This window comes from Pongo pygmaeus, chromosome 15, assembly GCF_028885625.2.
Source record: "Pongo pygmaeus isolate AG05252 chromosome 15, NHGRI_mPonPyg2-v2.0_pri, whole genome shotgun sequence".
NCBI lineage: Eukaryota > Metazoa > Chordata > Mammalia > Primates > Hominidae > Pongo > Pongo pygmaeus.
This window is the reverse complement of record NC_072388.2, coordinates 68937179-68958634: the sequence shown is the minus strand read 5'-3', so window position 1 is coordinate 68958634 and position 21456 is coordinate 68937179. Positions and strand designations below refer to the sequence as shown.

Sequence of the window (21456 nt, the reverse complement as noted above, 5' to 3'; positions counted from 1 at the left end):
CATCAATAGAAGCTAAAATGGGAAAAAGGAAATGTTTCTTTTCCTAGCTCTTTCAATCTGTAAGCCTTTAATTTAGGAGCGCTTGATTAGCCTTTCAATCTGTTGGAAATCTCAAATACCGGTTTTAATTTTTCTAGGTGGACAGAGACAGAGAGGGAATATGTTCATTCTGAGCTAACCCCACCCCCTCAAGCTCAGGGATCCTTGCAGGAAGAGCACTAGCTACATCACTCTGCAGAGTGTTCAAAACATCCTATTCTTGTCTGGCCTGGCAGGCTCTTTGTCCTTCCAATATTTGTTCAATCTTCCATCCTATTCATATTCTATCTTTCTCTCCCCTCCCAGCCTCTCTTCCTGTTCCTAGAACTGAGAGTTTATTTAGTCAGTCTGAATATCTAGATCACCTGCGATTTATTCTCTTTACTTGAAATTCTGAGGAGTCACATAAACAAGATATCAGAATCACTATGGTCCTCTAAATTGAAGACTTATAATTCTCTCAAGAAATTAACAACATTTGAATTTAAAGGAATGATCATGACAAAAATAGAAAAAGGTGGGAATTATTGCCAAACCAAGAAACTAGAATTGACTTAAAGGCATGTGACTCAATCAATTAACAAATATATACAGAGAGCCTCTGTGGGACTGTGGGAGATCCAAAGATAGAGGATTGGTTATTTGTCAAAGGGATTTTTGCAGAAAGCTAGATGGAAAAACTGACTGTCACCACAGAGGTGGACAGGTCAGTAAGTAGATCAATATCCTGCCAGATGGATATAGTACTAGATTGATAGGTAGAGAAGGGGTTAGACAGGTACATTTATATGTCACTGGAGAGCTCATTATATTGGTATAAAGTTATTGTGTCACATGTAAAGTATGACATGGGGGAATTGGGGAGGAAGGAGTGGAATAATACTGTCGCTGCTAAGATAGGCATTGTGATGTGGTGCTTAAACCTGCAAGTAAAGGAAGAGTATGGAATCTGTGTGTCTTTTTCTAAGGGCTTTTTCCCAGAGTAGCTTGCAGTCTGGCTTCTAGGGTTGCTGGCCTCATAGCCAGAACCCTAGATTCACCCAGATTTACCTTCAGAATTAACTAATCAGAGACTCGAATTCAATAGACTAAATGAAGTCAGGCTGCTAGAGGATGTCTGCTGACTTGGACATATGCAGAAAGACATGGATCCTTGAGAAAACATTGTTTCCAAAAGTGGCCACCAGCACTAGAGGAAGGACAGCACCACGGACAGCTCCCAGACATTTTAGGATTGCCTTCTGTGTTTGGTGCCCAAACACTGAGCAAAACAGCGAGCTCAGGAAGTCTCCGCACACTGTCATACCATCTTCATGCAGGCCAACTAAGAAAATTCTTACATAAAATATAAGGCTCTCTGCTTGGTAACTTAAACCCTTGGCTTATAGTCTTTTCAGGGAATTTCTCTCCTTGCAAATTGGAGAGTTGGAGTCTCACGACTGCCCTTGTTTCACCAATTCCCCAGCTAGAGACAAAAGACCTTCTTGGCCTCCGACCCATTTTGTCCTTGAGATTATCCAAGGACTACAGGATTCCCCTAGGAGGTTTACTGTGTGGAATGAAAGCAATTAAGGAGCTGAATAAAAGAATTAATTGCATGTGAGAATGTGGACTTGGATGGGAAGATGTTTAAATGAGCTCTGAAAGAAACAAGCCGCCAAGAGCAATTTTCTAATCAAAGGGGAATAAAAAGATTCAATCTCTATTTCACTCTAATCCGGAAAACATGTCTTCATGCAGAAGTGGTCTTAAAATGGACTCACCAGCCAAAGTGGAAAAAAAAAAAAAAAAAAAACTGTTCAACATGAGAAGGGACCATTGGTAAATGAGTCAAGATGCTGTGAAACCAGTAGACATTTCCTTTGAATAAATGTCCTTCTGCACCTTCAAGAACTCTTACAGGAAGTGGTTGAACAAACAGGCCTAAAAGTTCAAAATAGTTCAAGGTCAAAACACTTGCCCTTTCTTCCCAGTTCCCCAACATCTCACTGAGTGTCTTGAGAACTTCACTTGATGCTATTTCTCAGGAGATGTTTAGGTCAGGTTGTCCACCCAGGTATAAAAGAGAAAGAGGAATGCTTATCCCAGTCTGCAAGGCACATTCTCATGGTCTGGTTATAAAGTGTTTAGTACTTCATAAAAAAAGGCACTAAAAATATACATAAACTCCCCATTCCCAAGAGTTATTTGCTTTGTACCCACTGCCCATGCCTAATACTCTGAACTGTATCCTTCCAGGGAGTGGAAAAGGTGTTAAAGCGAGTCTGATTTTGTTTTGTTGCAGAGGTGACAGACAGGAAGCTGACTATGGAGGAAGAGGAGGCCAAGAGGATAGCAGAGATGGGAAAGCCAGTATTGGGTGAACACCCCAAACTAGAAGTCATCATCGAAGAGTCCTATGAGTTCAAGGTCAGGCAAACAGTGAGGTCTAATTGAATAATAAATAAATTAAAATGGGAGGCAGAAGACCTGGGGTGTTTTTTTCCACTTTCACTAGTGAATATGTGAAGTTGAAACTGAACAAATCACTTATCCATCCCAGGTCTCAGTTTCCCCACTTGTAACATGAAACAAATAGTGCTGGCCATTTGTATGCTAGGAATATTGTAAGGAAACATAACATAGAATGTGAAATAAGTGGACTGGAAAGTCCTGAGATGTATTATCATTATTGTTTAACTGTATTTTGAAAGCAAAAATATTAAAACTCACTACTACAGGGCAAGATATATTAACATCATTATTATTCTTCTTTATTGTATTATTCTAAATAGCCAATTTCAAAAGTCACAGCCAGGCCAGGCAGTGAGGGACTCACGCCTGTAATCTCAGCACTTTGAGAGGCTGAGATGGGAGGATCACTTATGCCTAGGAATTTAAGACCAGCCTGGGCAACATAGGGAGACCCCATCTCTATAAAAAATAAAATAAAAATCAGTTCGGTGTGGTTGTACATGCCTGTGGTCGCAGCTACTCAGGAGGCTGAGGTGGGAGGATGGCTTGAGCCCAGGAGGTTGAGGCTGCAATGAGCCATGATTGCACCACTGCACTCCAGCCTGGGTGACAGAGTGAGACCCTGTCTCAAACAAAACAAAACAAAAAGATTACAACCAAAAACAAAGGGAAATAGAAGGATTGCCTCAAAAGAGATCGCCCAAGGCCATTCCATGCATAACTGTCAGAACACCCTGGAGACAGGGCATCTTTCATTCCTTTGAAGAACCAGACTCCTCATTGGTTCTGAGCATTCTAACCTCATGGTTCCAAGTTTTTCTCTTCGTAACAGACTACGGTGGACAAACTGATCAAGAAGACAAACCTGGCCTTGGTTGTGGGGACCCATTCCTGGAGGGACCAGTTCATGGAGGCCATCACCGTCAGTGCAGGTGAGAAGTGTCTCAGGCTGGCCTTGCTGGGAGAAGCAGACAGCCTCTGAGAAGGAAGCGTAAAGCCATGTTAACAGCCCACCAGTCCCTGGGAAGGCCTGTGTGCTCAGTCTTCCCAGCTCTGGTCCTAGGTGCCTACTTGGAAAAGAATCATGGTGTATCTGAAAAACATGGCTATCTCTGGTTTCAAATCCTTGTTCTGCTGTGTGAACTGGAATAATGTACCCTCTCTGACCTCAATGTCCTCTTTCCAAAGGGGAACTATTGCTACCTTTCTCAGAAAAGTAGAAAGGTACAGAGTCTTGTATAAAATCCAAACTCAATAAATTCTGATTTCCGTCATTCTTTCTTTTCATTTGTTTGGTACTGCTCTTCTGTAAAATGTGGGACAATTCTGATTTAGAGATGTGGGAGTTAGGAGTTTATAAAATGTGTTGCATTGACTCTCCAACAAAACACCCTGGATGATTCCAAACCCCTCCCTCGGCATTTACTGACAGGCTCCCTCAGTAGTGACCCACAGCACAGCCGGGAGTCCTAGCAGCCTGCAGGGACTGCTGGTTGGAACAGGGACGGAAAAGGTCTCCCAATCACCGTCACTATCACCTCTCAGCACCACTGAGGCCTCCTGGCCTTGTCTTTTATTGACAGGCTTTGTTGTCATAGCAACCCACAGGGTCATATCCCCAAGGCCCCAGAGCCAGAGCAAAAAGACAGCCAGGAGGAGAGGTTTGCTGCTGCTGCTGCCCCACTTTTCTCATCACCTGCTTTAGATCTTTCTAGCTCCCCCTCTGATGACCTGACTGTGCCCCTCGAGACAACAAACAGAATGTAGGCCACATCATCTACCTTGCTCCTTTTACAAAGGAGGGGCCTGAGGTTCAGAAATAAGAGATGATTTACCCCAGCTTACAGATTTTCTTCATGGCAAAGCTGGAATGAGATCCCAAGGGTTCTGACTCCTGTTCTTTCAAAGCCCAGATTCTACCAGTTATGCCAAAACATGACAGAAGTTGCCGTTGGCAAGGCACAGGCATGCCTCAGCATACCCTCCCCTCCAGGGCTGCTGAGTGGGCAACTCTGCCCACATTTCCTGGCAAGGACAATCAAGGCCCATCCTGCTTTTTCCCATGAGATGTTTGGAGGAGGGCACTGGCTCTGCAGTATATTCTCATGATCTGGAATGACAGCCATCCCTCAGGAGACAGATAATAATGACCAGAACCACAATGGTTATTGCAGCAGTCAGGTCAGAAAATGTGAAAGGAGCCCTGCTGGTGTCCAGTGAAGTGTGGCCACGCTGAACTGATTTCACTTCTTTCCCTAGACAACAAAATGCAGCCTGTGCATTCTCCTTTATTATACTTTAAGTTCTGGGGTACATGTGCAGAACATGCAGTCTTGTTACATAGGTATACATGTGCCATGGCGGTTTGCTGCACCCATCAACCCGTCATCTACATTAGGTATTTCTCCTAATGCTATCCCTCCCCTATCCCCCACCCCCGACAGGCTCCAGTGTGTGATATTCCTCTCCCTGTATCCACGTGTTCTCATTGTTCAACTCCCACTTATGAGAACATGCGGTGTTTGGTTTTCTGTTCTTGTGTTAGTTTGCTGAGAATGATGGTTTGCATCCTCCTTTCTTTCTGCTCCACTGTCTTGTCCCTCTTAATCTCCTTCTTTTTTCTCTTCCTCATTCCCTGGCCCTCTCTCTCCCACTCTACCTTGGTGCCCTGCATTCAAATTGACCTATGAGGCAGCCCAAATTGTTTCCCCACTATTTTCTGGCACCCTGGACCTGGCCCCCACCAGCTGCCCAGAAGACAGCTGGAGTCCCCTTCTAGCGGATGATGTCTGTGGTGCGGGTTGGGCTTGACTTTCTCATGAATGATTATCTGACTTCACTACCCTTTCTCTTGCCTGTTTATCTTGCCTCCAGCAGGGGATGAGGATGAGGATGAATCCGGGGAGGAGAGGCTGCCCTCCTGCTTTGACTACGTCATGCACTTCCTGACTGTCTTCTGGAAGGTGCTGTTTGCCTGTGTGCCCCCCACAGAGTACTGCCACGGCTGGGCCTGCTTCGCCGTCTCCATCCTCATCATCGGCATGCTCACCGCCATCATTGGGGACCTGGCCTCGCACTTCGGCTGCACCATTGGTCTCAAGGATTCAGTCACAGCTGTTGTTTTCGTGGCATTTGGCACCTCTGTCCCAGGTGAGAGTGAGAGGTGCTTGAATTTGCAAAGAGGATTTTACCTGGTTCAAATGACCCCTGGACTCCATCTCATTATCTTCCACACCATCTCAGATCTGAACTTAACAGAGCCTCTGCCCTTAAAGTGCACAAAAGTCAATCAAAGAGATGAATAATGACATTAGTAATGACAGCTAATATTTCTTGAGCACTTTCAATGCGACAGGCACCATGTGTGTTCAGCAATTTACACATTTACATTTTCCCCCTGTAATGTTTCCCAAAGCCCTATTAAATAGGGTAAGTTATTATCCCCACTTCACAGACAAAGAAACTGAAGCCCATAGAGGTTAAGCTACATGTTCAAGTAAGTGGTCCAATTTCTTAACCTCCACATTATGTGACTAGACCACAAACAGTGAAATTAAAAGAATGTAGATATTGTTCTCCTTCCATTTACCTCTGGCGATCTCTGAGAGGTTAAAGATTAGCCAGCTCAAAGATATCAAAGGAGAAATGCCCACGTACATTCTTGGCCTCCTCTACTTGGAAGGACACTGTGAGTACAAAGTATCTCCTAGCAGAACAGCCAAAGGAAGTTCCACAGCTTTTATCTTTTTATAGGATGAATTACATACTCTTTCTTTTTCTTAGGAACACTCAGAGACAAACAGAAAGGAGCAGACATTCCTTTATTCATTGAACAAATATTTACTGAGCACCTATTATGCCTGTTACAGTATTGTGCTAGTTTTTGGGACTATAGTGAAAGGCAAGATACACATGCCTCCTTCTCCACGTGGAGTTTATAATCTAGTGACGGAGGCAACACTCAACTGCTATAATTAAAGTTATCTTGTTAAATCCTAGGAAGAAAAGGAAAAGGTACTGCATAAGGAAGGAAGTTGGGCCTGAATGTAGGAGTTAGCAGGTAGACAGGGGCTGCACTAGCCCAGGTTCTTTACTTAATTCAGTTAGGGGCTTTGGGGCCTCTGAACTCTGAACTTCTGCCAGGGAGCTGGCATCCCAGTTGCCCCAGAAAGAAACAGAGCGCATCCTCCTGCAGGGAGGTTAGGCTGAATCTCATCAGACAGGACTCTTCTGGCTGGGCCAAGGGAAATCTTTCCTGTACCAAGCAAACATATCCTTCAAGGAGAGTAGTTGAATCCACATCAAACTCTAGGAAAACCTCTTTCCAAAACCCCAGTGAAGGCCAGTGGGATTATTTGTCCATTAGTGATGCAAGAGATTTAGCTATCATGGAAATGCATCAGAAGGTTGGAAATTAGATGGATGATCCCAGGAAGGCCTGTGGATGAGATGCCCTGTGATCTCTGTTCTCCAAGCCTTGGGGGACCTGAACTATCAGAGGGGAGGGAGGAAATATGGGGGAAAGCATAGAGGTGGGAAGAAATATCAGAGGATCAGAAGCAAAAAACAATAACAACAGAAACACAAACAAACAAACAAGGCCATAGGCAAGAAAGGGTAAGAGGTTTTCTCTAGGAGATCTATAAAAAATGGCAATAATGAGGCAAGCCAGGCAGGCTTGGGCATCTCCAAGTCCTTGCAATTGGCCAAGACAACAGCTAACAACATTTGAGGCTTTAAGAAGGTTACCCTGTGATCCACTCATCTGATTTAGTGGCTTTGGCTGAAGCTCTTTGGATATAGTTGAAGGTATGGAAAGGGTCCTTACATGAGGACTTTAGAGTGAAGTCTCTCGCTAACATCCTATGTGACCTTGGGTAAATTCTTTGACCCTTATTTTTCTTACCTGTAAAATAAAAGAATTGGGCTAGATGTCTCTGACAGTCCTCCCTGTATCTACAATCTGTGCCAAGATCTAAAGTCAAACACCCTGCAAGGCCCTGTGATACATATATAAACCACAAAGACAGAGCCCCGTCTTCCTTGAGTCCACAGTTCACCCTGCATGTCCCCATCATGGTTCCCCAACATGTCCTCTGTCCCCAAAATCCAGCACCTCGCCCAGTGCTGAGTCAGTAGGCATTGCTCAATAACTGTAGGCGGTTCGTGAATAAATGCCCCATATGACAGTTAAAATCAGGCATCTACTCCAAGCAGCTTCCCAGGGTGTCAAGGTTCCCTGGGGAGATATTATGGGATGGCAAACTTCCCTTACTGATGGCAAACTTCCCTTACTGAAAAAGTAGTCAAAGGAGAACAATAAGCCCACTCAGTAAATATCAGAACTGGAAAGCCCTTCAGAATCTTTCAGATCACTGCAGATGAGGAATGGGAAGCCCAGACTAGGGATGTGACCTACCCAGGGCCACACGGCTTGCTTGTGGCAGAGCTAGGAGGTAGGAGTGGCCCCCTAGCCCTTGTCTCTCATTCCTGGGTTCAGCCCACCAGCTCAAGCTGCTTTTTGGGCATACTGGAAGACAAGCCCTGCACACCTTAGCCTCCTACCAGTTCCCACGTGTCTTTGTCCTTTTCCAGATACCTTTGCCAGCAAAGCTGCTGCCCTCCAGGATGTATATGCAGACGCCTCCATTGGCAACGTGACGGGCAGCAACGCCGTCAATGTCTTCCTGGGCATCGGCCTGGCCTGGTCTGTGGCCGCCATCTACTGGGCTCTGCAGGGACAGGAGTTCCACGTGTCGGCCGGCACGCTGGCCTTCTCCGTCACCCTCTTCACCATCTTTGCATTTGTCTGCATCAGCGTGCTCTTGTACCGACGCCGGCCGCACCTGGGAGGGGAGCTTGGTGGCCCCCATGGCTGCAAGCTTGCCACAACATGGCTTTTTGTGAGCCTGTGGCTCCTCTACATACTCTTTGCCACACTAGAGGCCTATTGCTACATCAAAGGGTTCTGAGCCACGGAACAGAGCCTTCGGCAGGGCAGGCCTAGGACTTCTCCTAAGAGAAGGGCACTTCCCCACCAGTGACCTCTCCGGGCTGCACTGCCCTGGAGAGGCAGCATCAGGACCCAAGCCCCAGGAACTTCACCCAACTTACGCCCTGGCAATTAACTGAAAGGGCAAAGTCTTAATCAATCAAACAATGGAGGAATCAGCAACTTTACACAGTATTTAATTAAATACAAACAAACAACAGCAACAAATCCACCTCCACCCCATCTCCCCCTCATAACCCTGACCCAACGCAAAGGTCAGAGCCTTTCGCCTCCTTCTATTCCAACTTTTGATTATTCCTTTGCCTCTCATTTCTTTGGAGGCAGGGTTTCTCCTCTCTGCCCAATTCCATACATCCCTATTATCTCACACAGCTGACAAGACGTGAAAATGAGTCACATTCATGTGGCTGGGGTGGGGTTCTTTTTTCATTGTAATCATTATTGTGGTTGCTTTCGTTTTGCCATTAGGTTTTGCTTATTATTTTATTTTGTCTTTTTTTTCTGAAGTGAGTGAAAAAGGTGCCACAAAGGAATTCCAGGTCTGAGCCAACAGAGAGAAACACGAATTTTCAGACACATGCTCTCCTGCCACCTCTTGGCTCCATCAAGATCCAGTTCCCCATCTCACTGTTTTCTCTGAGATCTTGGGAGGAGTGATAGCATTGGGGTAGAAATAAGCTCACTCACCCACGCAGGGTACTAAAGATCTTACAGGAGCTTCAACTGGAGCAGGAGGAGCTTTTTATGCTTATGTTGAATCAAGTCAGATACAAAAAGCAATTGTCCCTCTTTGCCCAAGCTTTTCCAATTCTGTGTGTCTTGTTGTGTCAATGTCCACTTGCGTATCCTTCTGCAGGAAGACCCGCCAAATAGAAGAGATGGGACAAAAATAGGAATGGTGTGTGATGACAAAGGGCTACTGGAAGAACAAAAGGGATACAGGCCTTCTTGAGTATCTTTGGCTTTGTACCTGAGGCAGGAGAGAAGAGATATCCAACCAGTGAGATCTTTAAGAGAAAAGTTTGTATTTTAAATGTCAATGTGCCTGAGAAATATCAGCTTCACCACGCTCTTGCTTCCTAATGCTCTATACAAAGAGGGCTGACTATATTTCTTGAAGTGGTGTAAAAACTTAGAGATTTTATAAGAGAACAAGGGGCTCCCTTCACCTCTCCTGGTCCCTCAGGTCACATATGAAAGCATTTTTACAAGATAGGAACTGGAATTCCTCATTTCTCCCACGTTCCTGCTTGTTTTTAAACTTCATGAAGCTATTTTTCCAGCCTATGGGGTAGTTCTTGCTCCAGTAAGAGGAATCTTAGTTGTCATAATCCCGTCAAGCCTGGGTTTTTAGAGAAAGAGATCTCTGTGCCCTATAGACCTTTTCTCAACGAATGTGGGAAGGACCTGGCTTTAAAACACACACACATACACACAAATAAACAGACATAAGATGTCATCACGAAACTGCCCACGGATCTTTAGGCTTTCTGCATTGACATAAATACATTTTCTAAGGGGGGGCGGGAAGAAATTAAAAAACACCTGTTAATTTTAAACACATTTTTTAAGAAAAAAATAACTAAAAAAGAAACAGTGCTCATGTCATAAGCTATGTTGACAGTTGCCAGTGGAAATGTTGGGTTGGTTCAAAAAAAAAAATAAAAGCTATACTTATATCTCTCTACATACAGCTTGCTTCTCCCCGTGTTTCTTCAGTGAAAGGTCCAGGGGGCCACCGTGGGCTTCTTCTGAGGAGACGTGACCCAGGTGAAGGTGTCACCTCCTCTCACACTCAGGTGCCAATGTGTCAGACCCAGTATATTTTAAGCAAAAGTACTTCAGGAAAATGCCATTTGTCAAAACCTGGACTTTGCGAAGTTGGAAGATGTAAGTAGTAGTAAGAGCTGTGGTAATTATGGAGGAAGGAGGTTTCTGTATCAGAAAGGCATTGGCCGCACCAGACTCCAGCTAGGAAAACAGTGCCCTGCACCTATTACCAACAGACATGTCTTCACTCATTCATTTACTCATCATTCATTCAACAAAAAGTTTAGGAGCATGTTGAATATATTGAATGACACTCTGGTGATACAAAGAAGAGCAAGACATAGTTCCTGACCTCAAGAAACTCACAGTCTAGGCTGGGCATGGTGGCTTATGCCTGTAATCCCAGCACTTTGGGAGGCCGAGGTGGGTGGATCGCTTGAGGCCAGGAGTTTAAGACAAGCCTGGCTAACAGCACTACTAAAATTTTTAAAAGTTAGCCAGGCATGGTGGCACATGCCTGTAATCCCAGTCACTCAGGAGGCTGAGGCACAATAATTGCTTGAACCCAGGAGGCAGAGGTTGCAGTGAGCCAAGATTGTGCCGCTGCACTCCAGCCTAGGCGACAGAGCAAGACTCTGCCTAAAACAAAACAAAACAAACAAACAAAAGAACTCACAGTCTACATGGGGGAAGTGATCCAGAAGCCCACCAAACTTGTTCAAAGAACAGGGGCAATGCTGCGAAGGCCTGGTGGGGGGATCTTGTGGAACGCCAGGCAGGAGGCACAGCCAGGCCGTAGGAGCCTGAAAGCCATCAGGAACTGAGCCCACTTTCCCCACCTCCCCCAAGCCACCTGGCCTCTCTCACCCTTGCTTCCCTCTGCCCATTGGGCCCATCCTCTTCCTTTATCTTCCAAGGTGCTTCCTCTGATTTATTTTCTTACACACAGCCCAGCACAGTCACCAGCCCTGACACTATATCATGACCTCACAGCTTTGATCACCACAATGAACTGGAACTTCCCTCTTTTCCTCTGAGTGCAAAGTCTCAATCAAGAGAATATGGTCAACTCTCCGTCTCCAGAGGGCCATTCTGAGAAGGCAGAATCCTTTGTAGAAGGCAATCACACTGTTGGGGTGCCTATGGACTGGGTGCTTTGTGTCAAATGTTCACTTCTGATACAAACAACCCAGGTGTGGAGAGGAGGGTGATGATCACATTGTAGGTACTGTTGCCCCTTCTAAAAGCCAAGTGATGGGAAGAGGTTTATGATGCATGTGGACACCAAAGTGCAAATGCTAATGACAGTCCTATGCCCTGAGCACTCTAAGAGTGACCTAAACAGAATGCCATGGGAACACAATGGAAGGAAACATTAACTCAGCCTGGAAGAATTGGGAAAGACTTCACAGAGATTGTAACAGGTAAGTAGGATCTTGAAGGAAGATGAAATCATGATTTACTTTGGTGACGGGCTTCATATTGAAGGACGGACAAAAAGTGAACAGCACATTCAAAGGCACAAGGGTAAAGCATGACATGGCACAGTCATGGAATGGCAGCAGTCAGCATGGCTAGGATAGAGGTCAAGAGGAAGGCTAAGGGTAGGTGGATCCTAACTGTGGCCCCACTGTGCCCTCTGCTGAGGTTTAGAAGCTGTCTGCAATAGGGTCCTGGGCTTAAACTTATGGACAAAAATGGGGCTGAGAAAGCAGCATCAGGAACACAATTCCTACCATGGAAGCTGAGAACGAGATGTCAATGGGATTTGTGAGTGAAACAGATTAGCACAAAAAGCAGGCAGGGAAAAAGGGTTGGACTAAAAGCCTCATTCAGTTTTTTGCCAGCCACTAAGTTAAAAATGAAAAAAAAAAAAAAAGCCTTTTAGCAGATTAAATAGTAGATGCAAAATCACAAAATCCGTTTGTGTCCATCATCACTCCCATTTTCTGAGTCCTTTCTGGGTTATCCAGGTGTTAGGCTTTGTCAAAACAGAAGCTGGAATGAACCATAGGAGGAGAATTCAGGAATGCATCCCAGGAATCTGAAGCCTTGGGTACTAGTTTAGATGCCCCCACTAACAATCCATCTTCTCTTTGGATCCATTGTCTCCCTGGATCACAATTCCCTGAACTATAAGTGAGATTTTCATAAATGACCTCTGAAGTCAATTACTTCTAGCTTTAATATTGTGATCCTAGAATATATACAAAAGCAGTGTGTGTGTGCATGTGCACACATGCATCAACATGTGCACGCACACACTCAAACTGCCTGGCTACCTTAACTGACACACCACTGCAGATGCCCCTTTGAAACTCCTTGGCCCTATGGCCTGTGTATTATTCAATATGAAGAAGACATTGTTAGCCATTGTGCACGTGTTCATTTTCAGCACTTCTTACTGATTGAGCCACAACATGCCCATCCCTTTGGCTCATTTATCATTAGGGTAATGTTAGCTGCTGTAATAAATAAACCCCAACATTTCACTACCTTAGCAAAATAAAAGTTTATTTCTCACTCCCATAATAATCCAATAAAGATGTTCTTGGTCAGCAGGTGGCTTTCTTCCATGCGATGATTCAGGGACTCGGTTTCCTTCTATTTTGTAACTCTGTCAGCCTCTAGGGCCCTGGAGTGTTCTTCATCTATCAGTAGATGGAACAAAAATTAGGAAAAGCACACACACACTTCTGACTACCTTGGTTTTGAAGTAGTACTCATTACTTTCGCTCATATTCTTGTATTAGTAAAAGCTGGTCACTTCAACCCACTCACATGCAAAGGAGACTGGGAGATATCATCCTTGTGGGGCAGCCACTTCCCATTGACCATTCTATACTACAAAAGGATGAAATGTGTTTGAATGTTTGCCTCTGCCACACTCCCTTTGTGATTAAAGATAGATATTTTTACTATCGATGGCCAAGAGCAATCTGACCTATGTCTATGTGGGTTTTCATGGTTCACAAAAAGCTTTTCATATACATGTGTTTGAGTCTGATAAGAACCACAAGTGGTAGATATTCTTATTTTATCAACGAAATTCTGAGAGGTTAGATGATTTCCCAGGAGAAAGCAGATAGTAAGAGGCAGACACAAACACAGGTCTTCTGATGGCAAATTCAAGCTCTTCCCAGAATATTATGAACCCTTGTGACAAACACCAGAACAAAGAATGAGACTTGGAGGAAGCTGGATCTAGCCAGCGAGAGAGAGTTCCCTAGAGAGGCAGCCAGCGTCCAGGTAGGGAAGGCGAGAGAAGCCAGTCAGCACTGGTTCTCTCACCCTCCCACAGTTCCCTTCTCCTCTCCTTTGTCTCCATTCCTACTAAGCGAGGCACTTCCTCTGGGGGCACCTGAATGGATGATGTGCCAGTAAAAGCCAAGGGCAGACTGATGGAAATTTCCAAAAGAGAAATTTAACTGTGATAAAGCGATTTGGATTAAGGAGCCTGATTACAATTTTCTGATGGAGAGGCATCTGGCCCCAGGAAGGGGGAGATTCAAAAGACATTTTCTTGGGAAAGGGAATCCAAAAAAGACTCCTGGAACATGGCCCTGGTAGGTGTGCCATATGGCATTTGTGGCATTTTCAGGAAGGAACAAAGGAGAGGGGAAGTCAAACTGACTTTATGAAAATTAAGATCAGCCTTTACTAGTAAACTTGAAGGTAATTCATTATTCTTTCTTTTCTTTTTTCTTACACTTTTACTGAAGTGTAACCAACAAATAAAAATTATATATATTTGAGGTCTACAAAATAATGTTTTGATATTTGTTTACATTGTGAAACAATCACCACAATCAAGCTGATTAGCATATCTGTCACCTCATATAGTTGCCCTTTTTTGCGATGAGAATACTTAAGATCTACTCTCTTAGCAAATTTCAAGTACTCAACACATTATCATTGACTATAGTCACCATGCTGGACATTGGGTCTCCAGAACTTGTTCCTCTTATAACCTCAGGTATGTACTCTTTGAGCAACAGCTTCCTCTCTCCCCAACCCATCCCCTGCTAACCACCCTTCTACACTCTGTGTCTATGAGTTCCAACTTTTGTAGATTCCACATATGAGTGAAATCATGCTGTAGTTGTGTTTTCTGTGCCTGGTTTATTTCACGTAGCATAATGTCTTCCAGTTTCATCCATATTATCACAAGTGGCAGGATTTCTTTCTTTTTTAAGGCCAAATAATACTCCATTATATGCATATTGTGTGTGTGCATATACACATACACACACACACACACACACACACTACAACTTCTCTACTCATTCATCCATCGACAGACACTTGGGTTATTTCCACATCTTGGCTACTGTGAAGAATGCTGCATTGAACATGTATATGCAGATACCTCTTCAAGATGCTGATTTCATTTCCTTTGAATATATTCCCAGAAATAGGATTGCATCATTCCTTCTTAAAAATCTGGAAAGGAGGTGTAGCCCAAGGTAAACTATTCTGGTACCTCAAATCTTTAGATTCTGATTTCTAATCTCAGTCCTTTCTGCTGTTTCTCAAGTTCTTTCTAGCTTCTACCTCAGACAAGTTATCCTACTTACGATCCTACTTATGGTAGTCATTCTGTCATGTTTACAAACTGCAAATTACATCAATGGGATTGCTTCTACAGTGCATGATAACTATTCTTTTTTTTTTTTTTTTTTTTTTTGCTATGATCATCACCTCTGGCTGAGTCCTCATTCAATCAATTTCTCCTTCCATGACTGTGGGACTGTGGGGCAGATGTTAAAACCTGGTGGCCAGCAGACTTGATGAGTTTGATTCTTACAGTGCTTTTTCAAAACTGGAATAGTTCTCAGTGTTTTGAAACAGAAACATGTTGTGTAAAAATCTGGATTTTGGCTTCTCTGGCCACACTGGGTAGGCATTCCTATGAGGCAACAAATCCAGTAGAGCTGCTAAGTGGCCACCCTATCTATGTACACAGCGTTTACTCTCTCAGTTTACCAGAGTTCCCACCCAAGCCACATCTCTTATTCATGTGACCAGTCCAATCCTGAAGACATTTGTACACATGACACCTGCTATGGACCAAGGCTTGAGGTATTGCATTTTGGCCTTTGCACGTTGATGCTTGCCTCAAGCATTCTGTGGGGTTTGAAGCCCAGATCTACTATTTTTACCTGTTATGGAATTTTAAACAATTGACTGCCTCCCTGAGCTTCAGTTTCCCTAATCCCAAAATACAGTGTGGCAACGATTAAACAAACCATTCTCAAGTCAATCGCCATAGTGTTTAGCACCTTCCATACACCCTAGAAATGTTAAACTTGAGTATTAAGATTTGGAGAGATGGTCAAGGGACACCAGGACCTCCAAGTCATGTAAGCCTCTTGACACAGTGGAGAAGAGAGACAGACATGTTTGGTGTCAAAGAAAGGGTGACACAGAAGAGGCGGCAGGCCAAAGGAGTTCATTAATGCTAATAAGTAAGTCAGATAATGGTGGGCCTGAAGAAGGGAGTGAAGCTTTGTGAGAAGTTATGTCATCTGTCCAAAGTCATTCCACAAGTAACTGGCAGAGCTGGGCTTAATATCTAGATTGACCATTATCTTCACATGCACCTGCTGGGTAGGTAAGACAGTTATTATTTACTGTCAGGGTGGTGAAGAAGAAAGCACAGATCATAAGTAGGATAAGTTGTCTGGTTTGCCTAGGACTTTCCTGGTTTTAGCACTGAAAGTCCTGTGTCCCAGGAAATCCCTCAGTCCTGGAAAATTGGGACAGTTTGTCACCCTAAAATATTGAGTCTTACAGAGCTAGTAAGAGATTGACTGTCTATATGCACCTTCTACTCTGTTGTGCTGCCATATTTTCCAGCCATTCCATATCCTGTTACTCTTAGCTAGCATCTCAGTTACATGAGGTTCTTTCCTTGGTAGGATAACCTAAACTTCCATTCCCACAAGATTTGAATTATTGGCATGTTGCTCAGTTTTCCATTGACCAGTACTTTTGAACAAGGGAGTATGAAAAGTTACATCAGATGAATTCCTACATTGCAAACCCAATCCTTCATATTCTCATTATGCAACAGCAACCCGATTTCCCCCAGGTAATCAGGACATTTGCCACACCAGTTCAATGAACCCAAAATGACTAGGAGGCAGTATCTACTTCTAATTCATCAGAACCAGAACTCTTCCTTGGTGCAAGCATTTCTACATTGTCACTGGGACTTCCAAACCTGCTGAGACCAAAGCTATAGAAACAGAAAGTAAGATTCTTCATGTAGGTTATTAGGCATAATAATGAGAGGCATCACCCATCTCTACCCCTTAGTCTCCAGAACTATGATCCCATCTATGGATAGACTGCACTAGATATTGGCCCCCAATTACAGCATATACTGCATTCAGTATGATAGCATCTTAATATCACAAGGTATTATCTTCTAGATGATGCTGTAATTGAGTCTGAATCAGGTCATTCCACCTTTGGGTAATGGGAAAAGTGGTAAGACCAGTGGCCCTGGTCAGACAATGTTGTGAAAGATATCATTGCAATGGATAAAACATTCAAAGTCCATAAATGGACATGCTAGCAGAAACACTATGGGCAAGAAAGGCAAATTCATACCCAGAATATGAGTCTATCCTCTGTGAAGAGACTGCTATATTTCTATAATGGCAATTGTCCAAGGAAATCAATCTGACACCGTATAACCTGCTGGCCTTCCTGGGAGATATTACCATGTCAATGGCTCATCAGTTGCTTCTGCTGTGAGCAGCTCATACACTCATCAGTGGCAGTAGCCAAATGGGCCTTGGTGAGAGGACAGCCAGGCTGTTGAGTCCAAGTACAGCCTCCATCCTTGTTGACATGCCATTTTGTTCATGGATCCACTGAGCCAGCATCAGGGTGGCTAGAGAGAGGGGCCAACTAATATTAATGACAGCATGAGTCATCTTGAGAACATCTACCACCATGGTTGCTCTCTGATAGGCATTTGTATGGGGCACTATATCTTCACACTATGGGGCCCATTCCATACATGGAATTCCTAAATTCCTAATTTTTCTTGCCACCAATTAGCTTCAAGTCCTCAATGAGCCAGTCACCCATCATCCACTGCATGAGTTGGCGTAGATCCATGATTCAGGCCCAAGTGGACAGTTCAATGTACTGCCTGAAGTTCTGTCCACTGGGAAAATTTCCATCCACCACAGTCTTTTAGGGTCTCCTGTGAGTAGGGCTATAGATGGCGCTGTCCACTTCTGGCTGGTGCTGGCATACTGTGCAGAATTAGGTTCATGCTTTTTTCTCATTTATTCACTGGTCACAGGGAATTCCCCATGAAGTCAATGTGTGGTTGAGGGAAAGGCAGCAAAGCTATTACCTGGAGTTACCACAAGAGTCAAAACCACCTGTTTGTGCAGGTTACTGGTGCTTTCTTGACATGAATGGGCTGTTTTCCCTATATACATACCACTTCCGTTTTATAATAAATATTTCTGAGCAAGTTCAATTTTATAATTTATTGGGAAAGGTACCCAGTTCTACATGGGTAGGTTAAGTCATATGTTATTTGGTGTTACTCCTTCCCTACTCATGTCCTGAAGAGTCCTAATGGGGTCCAGCATTTAATTAATGCTGCAACTTGGGCTTGGTCCGTATCCCTATGGTCCCTGCAGCTATAGGAGTGGAGGGACTCCTTTAAAGTTTCCTGAGAGGACTTCCAGTTCTCCCTGTGCATATTAATAGCTTTTAATTTGTCTTTTCCCCCATGTATGTTCTCAAGGGTCATGCAAAGAATCAGGTGATGCCATGATTTTTGAAAATACTGCAATTGCTCTAGGAACAAAGCATTAGAACCGCTTGATCTCCCAGCACCTTGCCCTCCACTTTATTCTCTACCCCATTCAGTGATAATTTGAGTATTCATGATGCCACCCTTTACCATGAACTACCCGGGTCCTATTTGCCCTCATCAAGGAAGTTATCCTTGAGCTGCTCATGACCAGCCCAAACCCAGAGTTCCACTTTATGAGTTTGCTTCCTCCTAGGCCCAAGTGGAAGGAGAGGAGAGGTTTCAGGAACTGAGAAGGAGACAGAATCAGGTAGATAGGCGTCTTAGAGAGGAGTGATACCTTTCAGTCAAAAAACAAAGCCAGCCCAAAGCAACCTTACAGAGAATAACACCCTGTCCTCCCCCCACTCCCACTCTCCCATCTCCCACTGGAATCCTGGTCATCCAGAGAGCACAAGAACTCCATTGATGCCATGCATAAAAGTTAGTCCCCCAGGCAGAGCACGCAGCAGGTGAAGAAGGGGGAAGAATGGCTCCAGATGGCGCAGGCAGGAGATTTCTGCACACCATATAGAGTTGTTGCAATGATTTCATGAGATAACAGGCTTAGCAAAATGTCTGACATACAGTCAGAACTCCCGTGCAAAAACACCAAGGAGGCCCAGAGAGGTAAAGCCGATGGCTCAAGGACACACAGCTAGTTCACAGCAAAACCAGGCTGAAGACTCCTGTAGTAGGTGCTTTCTCTGCTGGCCCTCACTTTCCTGCCAGACCATGTGATTTTGCTGCTGATATTAATCTGTTCCTCCATTTTTAGCTTTCCTCCAGAAGTTACAACTCCATCATGCAGCCTGCATCATAATGCTTTTTGCAATGGCATGTGCATCCCATCACTCTATCTCTACCGCATTTCACTGCCTTGTCAGCTATATTTCATTATACCTTTCCCTAAACAACTCATTTGTTAGAATCTGATACAGTGAACTACTCAACATCTCAGTAGACACGCTTCTTTCCATGATTTAATGGAATTTTCCATCTATATATGATATATGCCTCTTTAAATGTATAGCAAAGTAATTGCTATTAAGAATGCTAAATTAGGAGTTGACAGAAGTGAATTCTAATTCTGGCTGCACCACAAGCTAAGTATTTGACCTGGAAATGGCCACTTTGCCTATCTATTGAGATTTTAGATTTTTCACGTATAACCATTAGAATAGGTGATTTTTCAGGCTCCTCCCAGTGCCAACGCTCACTGATGATACAAATGAGGAGGAGGAGGACGATGACTGACAGAGAGTGAGCTCCAGTTTTGTACCAGGCACTGTGCTGAGTACGTTACTCTCGTTATCTCACTGCTGTGTCACAGCAGTGAGAAAAACACCTTTCTGACCAGTAGCTAGAGTTAGTGCTCTGGCTAGCAGGATACAGGTAAGACAGCTTTCACAGAGTACATCCTGACAGAGGAAAAAGGGGCAGTGCAGAGCAGGAGAGGGAGAAGGAACTGCTTGGGTAAGGTGTTGGTTGGGGATGGCATAGAGGAGTAGAAGGAATTGGCCAGAGTGCCCCACCAAGACTTGACGAGAAATGACAAGAGAGACTTGTGCCCCATACGTAGCACAGACACTTGCAGGAGTAGGCAGGCATGGAACCAAGGTCATGGCCCTTTTCCTTATCAACTCATGAAAGGCACACAAAGGGGAATGTTGATCCAGGCTCTAGGGTTGAGAGCATGATTTGGCAGTGCTATATGAAAAGATCAAGCTTCAACTATTTCCATCTGTGTAGTAGAAAAAGGCCTAACACTACAGACCAGAAGGTCATGGTGCCTGGGAAGGTCTTCAGCCTCCTTGGTGGGCACAGTTGTGGCCTTGCAAGTCTTTCAGGAACTTGGGAGTAAATAGCCAGATAAACAGCCTGGTGATCTAGGGTTTTTTTGGTTTTGGTTTTGGTTTGGTTTTTTAGTTTTTGGTTTTTGTTTTGTTTTGTTGTTGTTGTTTTGCTTTTTTTTATTTTTTGGTGTTTTGTTGTTGTTAATCTACAAGGGGGTTGGTGCTGCCAGTTTCCCATCCCACTTGGATCCTTTTGGGGACCAGGAGTAAGGATGGGCCTGGGGCCCCTTCTTTGTTGGCATCACAGCAGCCCTGAAAAGATGCCTGGCCCCAGCGGGAATTACTTCTCAGCATCCTGACTAAAAATGTCCCCAGTCTTCCCCGCCCCACAGAGGCTGAGCATAGCTCAGGAATCTCCAGGTGGAGGAAGAAATAGAATAGATCTATCTTGCACTTTTCCTTGACTCTTGGTCCTACCGTCCTTGGTGAATGCAGGGGAAGGCAGAAGGGGCCTACAGCTTGCCCCGCAGTCAAGTGTGAGCTCAGACCTGTCCCTTCCACACCAGGCTGGGGATCTCTGCTGGAGCCAAGGTCAAACCCAAACCTCCCAGTGAGGGACAAGTCCCTCCCTGAAGGGACAAGTGCCTGCCTTATTTCTCTTCCCCAAGCCCCCAAAGCCTGTACAGGCCTCAGCAAAGTGGTGGCTTTTAATAAGACTCTTAACTGCTCTGGGGGAAAAATGCACTCACTGCTGGATGGAACTCCCACCAGGGCCCAAGCTGGACAGGAAGGAGACGGTTGCAGTTCTAACCCTTCAAGGAAGGCAGCCGAGGAGTAGGCACAGGTCCAGGCCTGGAGTCAGAAAATCTAAGGATGATTCCTGCTCTGCCTTTCCAGCTGGGTGTCAGGCCTCTGAGCCCAAGCCAAGCCATCGCATCCCCTGTGACTTGCACGTATACGCCCAGATGGCCTGAAGTAACTGAAGAATCACAAAAGAAGTGAAAAGGCCCTGCCCTGCCTTAACTGATGACATTCCACCATTGTGATTTGTTCCTGCCCCACCTTAACTGGGTGATTAACCCTGTGAATTTCCTTCTCCTGGCTCAGAAGCTCCCCCACGGAGTACCTTGTGACCCCCGCCCCTGCCCACCAGAGAACAACCCCCTTTGACAGTAATTTTCCATTACCTCCCCAAATCCTATAAAACGGCCCCACCCCTATCTCCCTTCACTGACTCTCTTTTCGGACTCGGCCCGCCTGCACCCAGGTGAAATAAATAGCCATGTTGCTCACACAAAGCCTGTTTGGTGGTCTCTTCACACGGATGCACATGAAATTTGGTGCCGTGACTCGGATCGGGGGACCTCCCTTCGGAGATCAATCCCCCGTCCTCCTGCTCTTTGCTCCATGAGAAAGATCCACCTATGACCTCAGGTCCTCAGACTGACCAGCCCAAGAAACATCTCACCAATTTCAAATCTGGTAAGCGGCCTCTTTTTACTCTCTTCTCCAACTTCCCTCACTATCCCTCAACCTCTTTCTCCTTTCAATCTTGG

The 21456-nt window shown here is 44.6% G+C and overlaps 1 protein-coding gene across 4 annotated transcripts in view; it reads left to right on the top strand.

Moving 5' to 3' along the window:
* Positions 1–10195, top strand: part of SLC8A3 (solute carrier family 8 member A3) — a 150547-nt gene extending 140352 nt beyond the window's left edge. For 3 of the 4 annotated variants that reach the window (XM_054449292.2, XM_063651742.1, XM_054449295.2), the window contains 4 exons: positions 2324–2448; positions 3326–3425; positions 5368–5643; positions 8089–10195. In XM_054449292.2, coding sequence (XP_054305267.2) covers positions 2324–2448; positions 3326–3425; positions 5368–5643; positions 8089–8465 — 878 coding nt within the window. In that variant the 3' untranslated portion in view covers positions 8466–10195. The remainder of the gene's footprint in view (positions 1–2323; positions 2449–3325; positions 3426–5367; positions 5644–8088) is intronic. The other variant, XM_063651743.1, reaches the window with a different exon arrangement.
* Positions 10196–21456: the final 11261 nt, after the last annotated feature.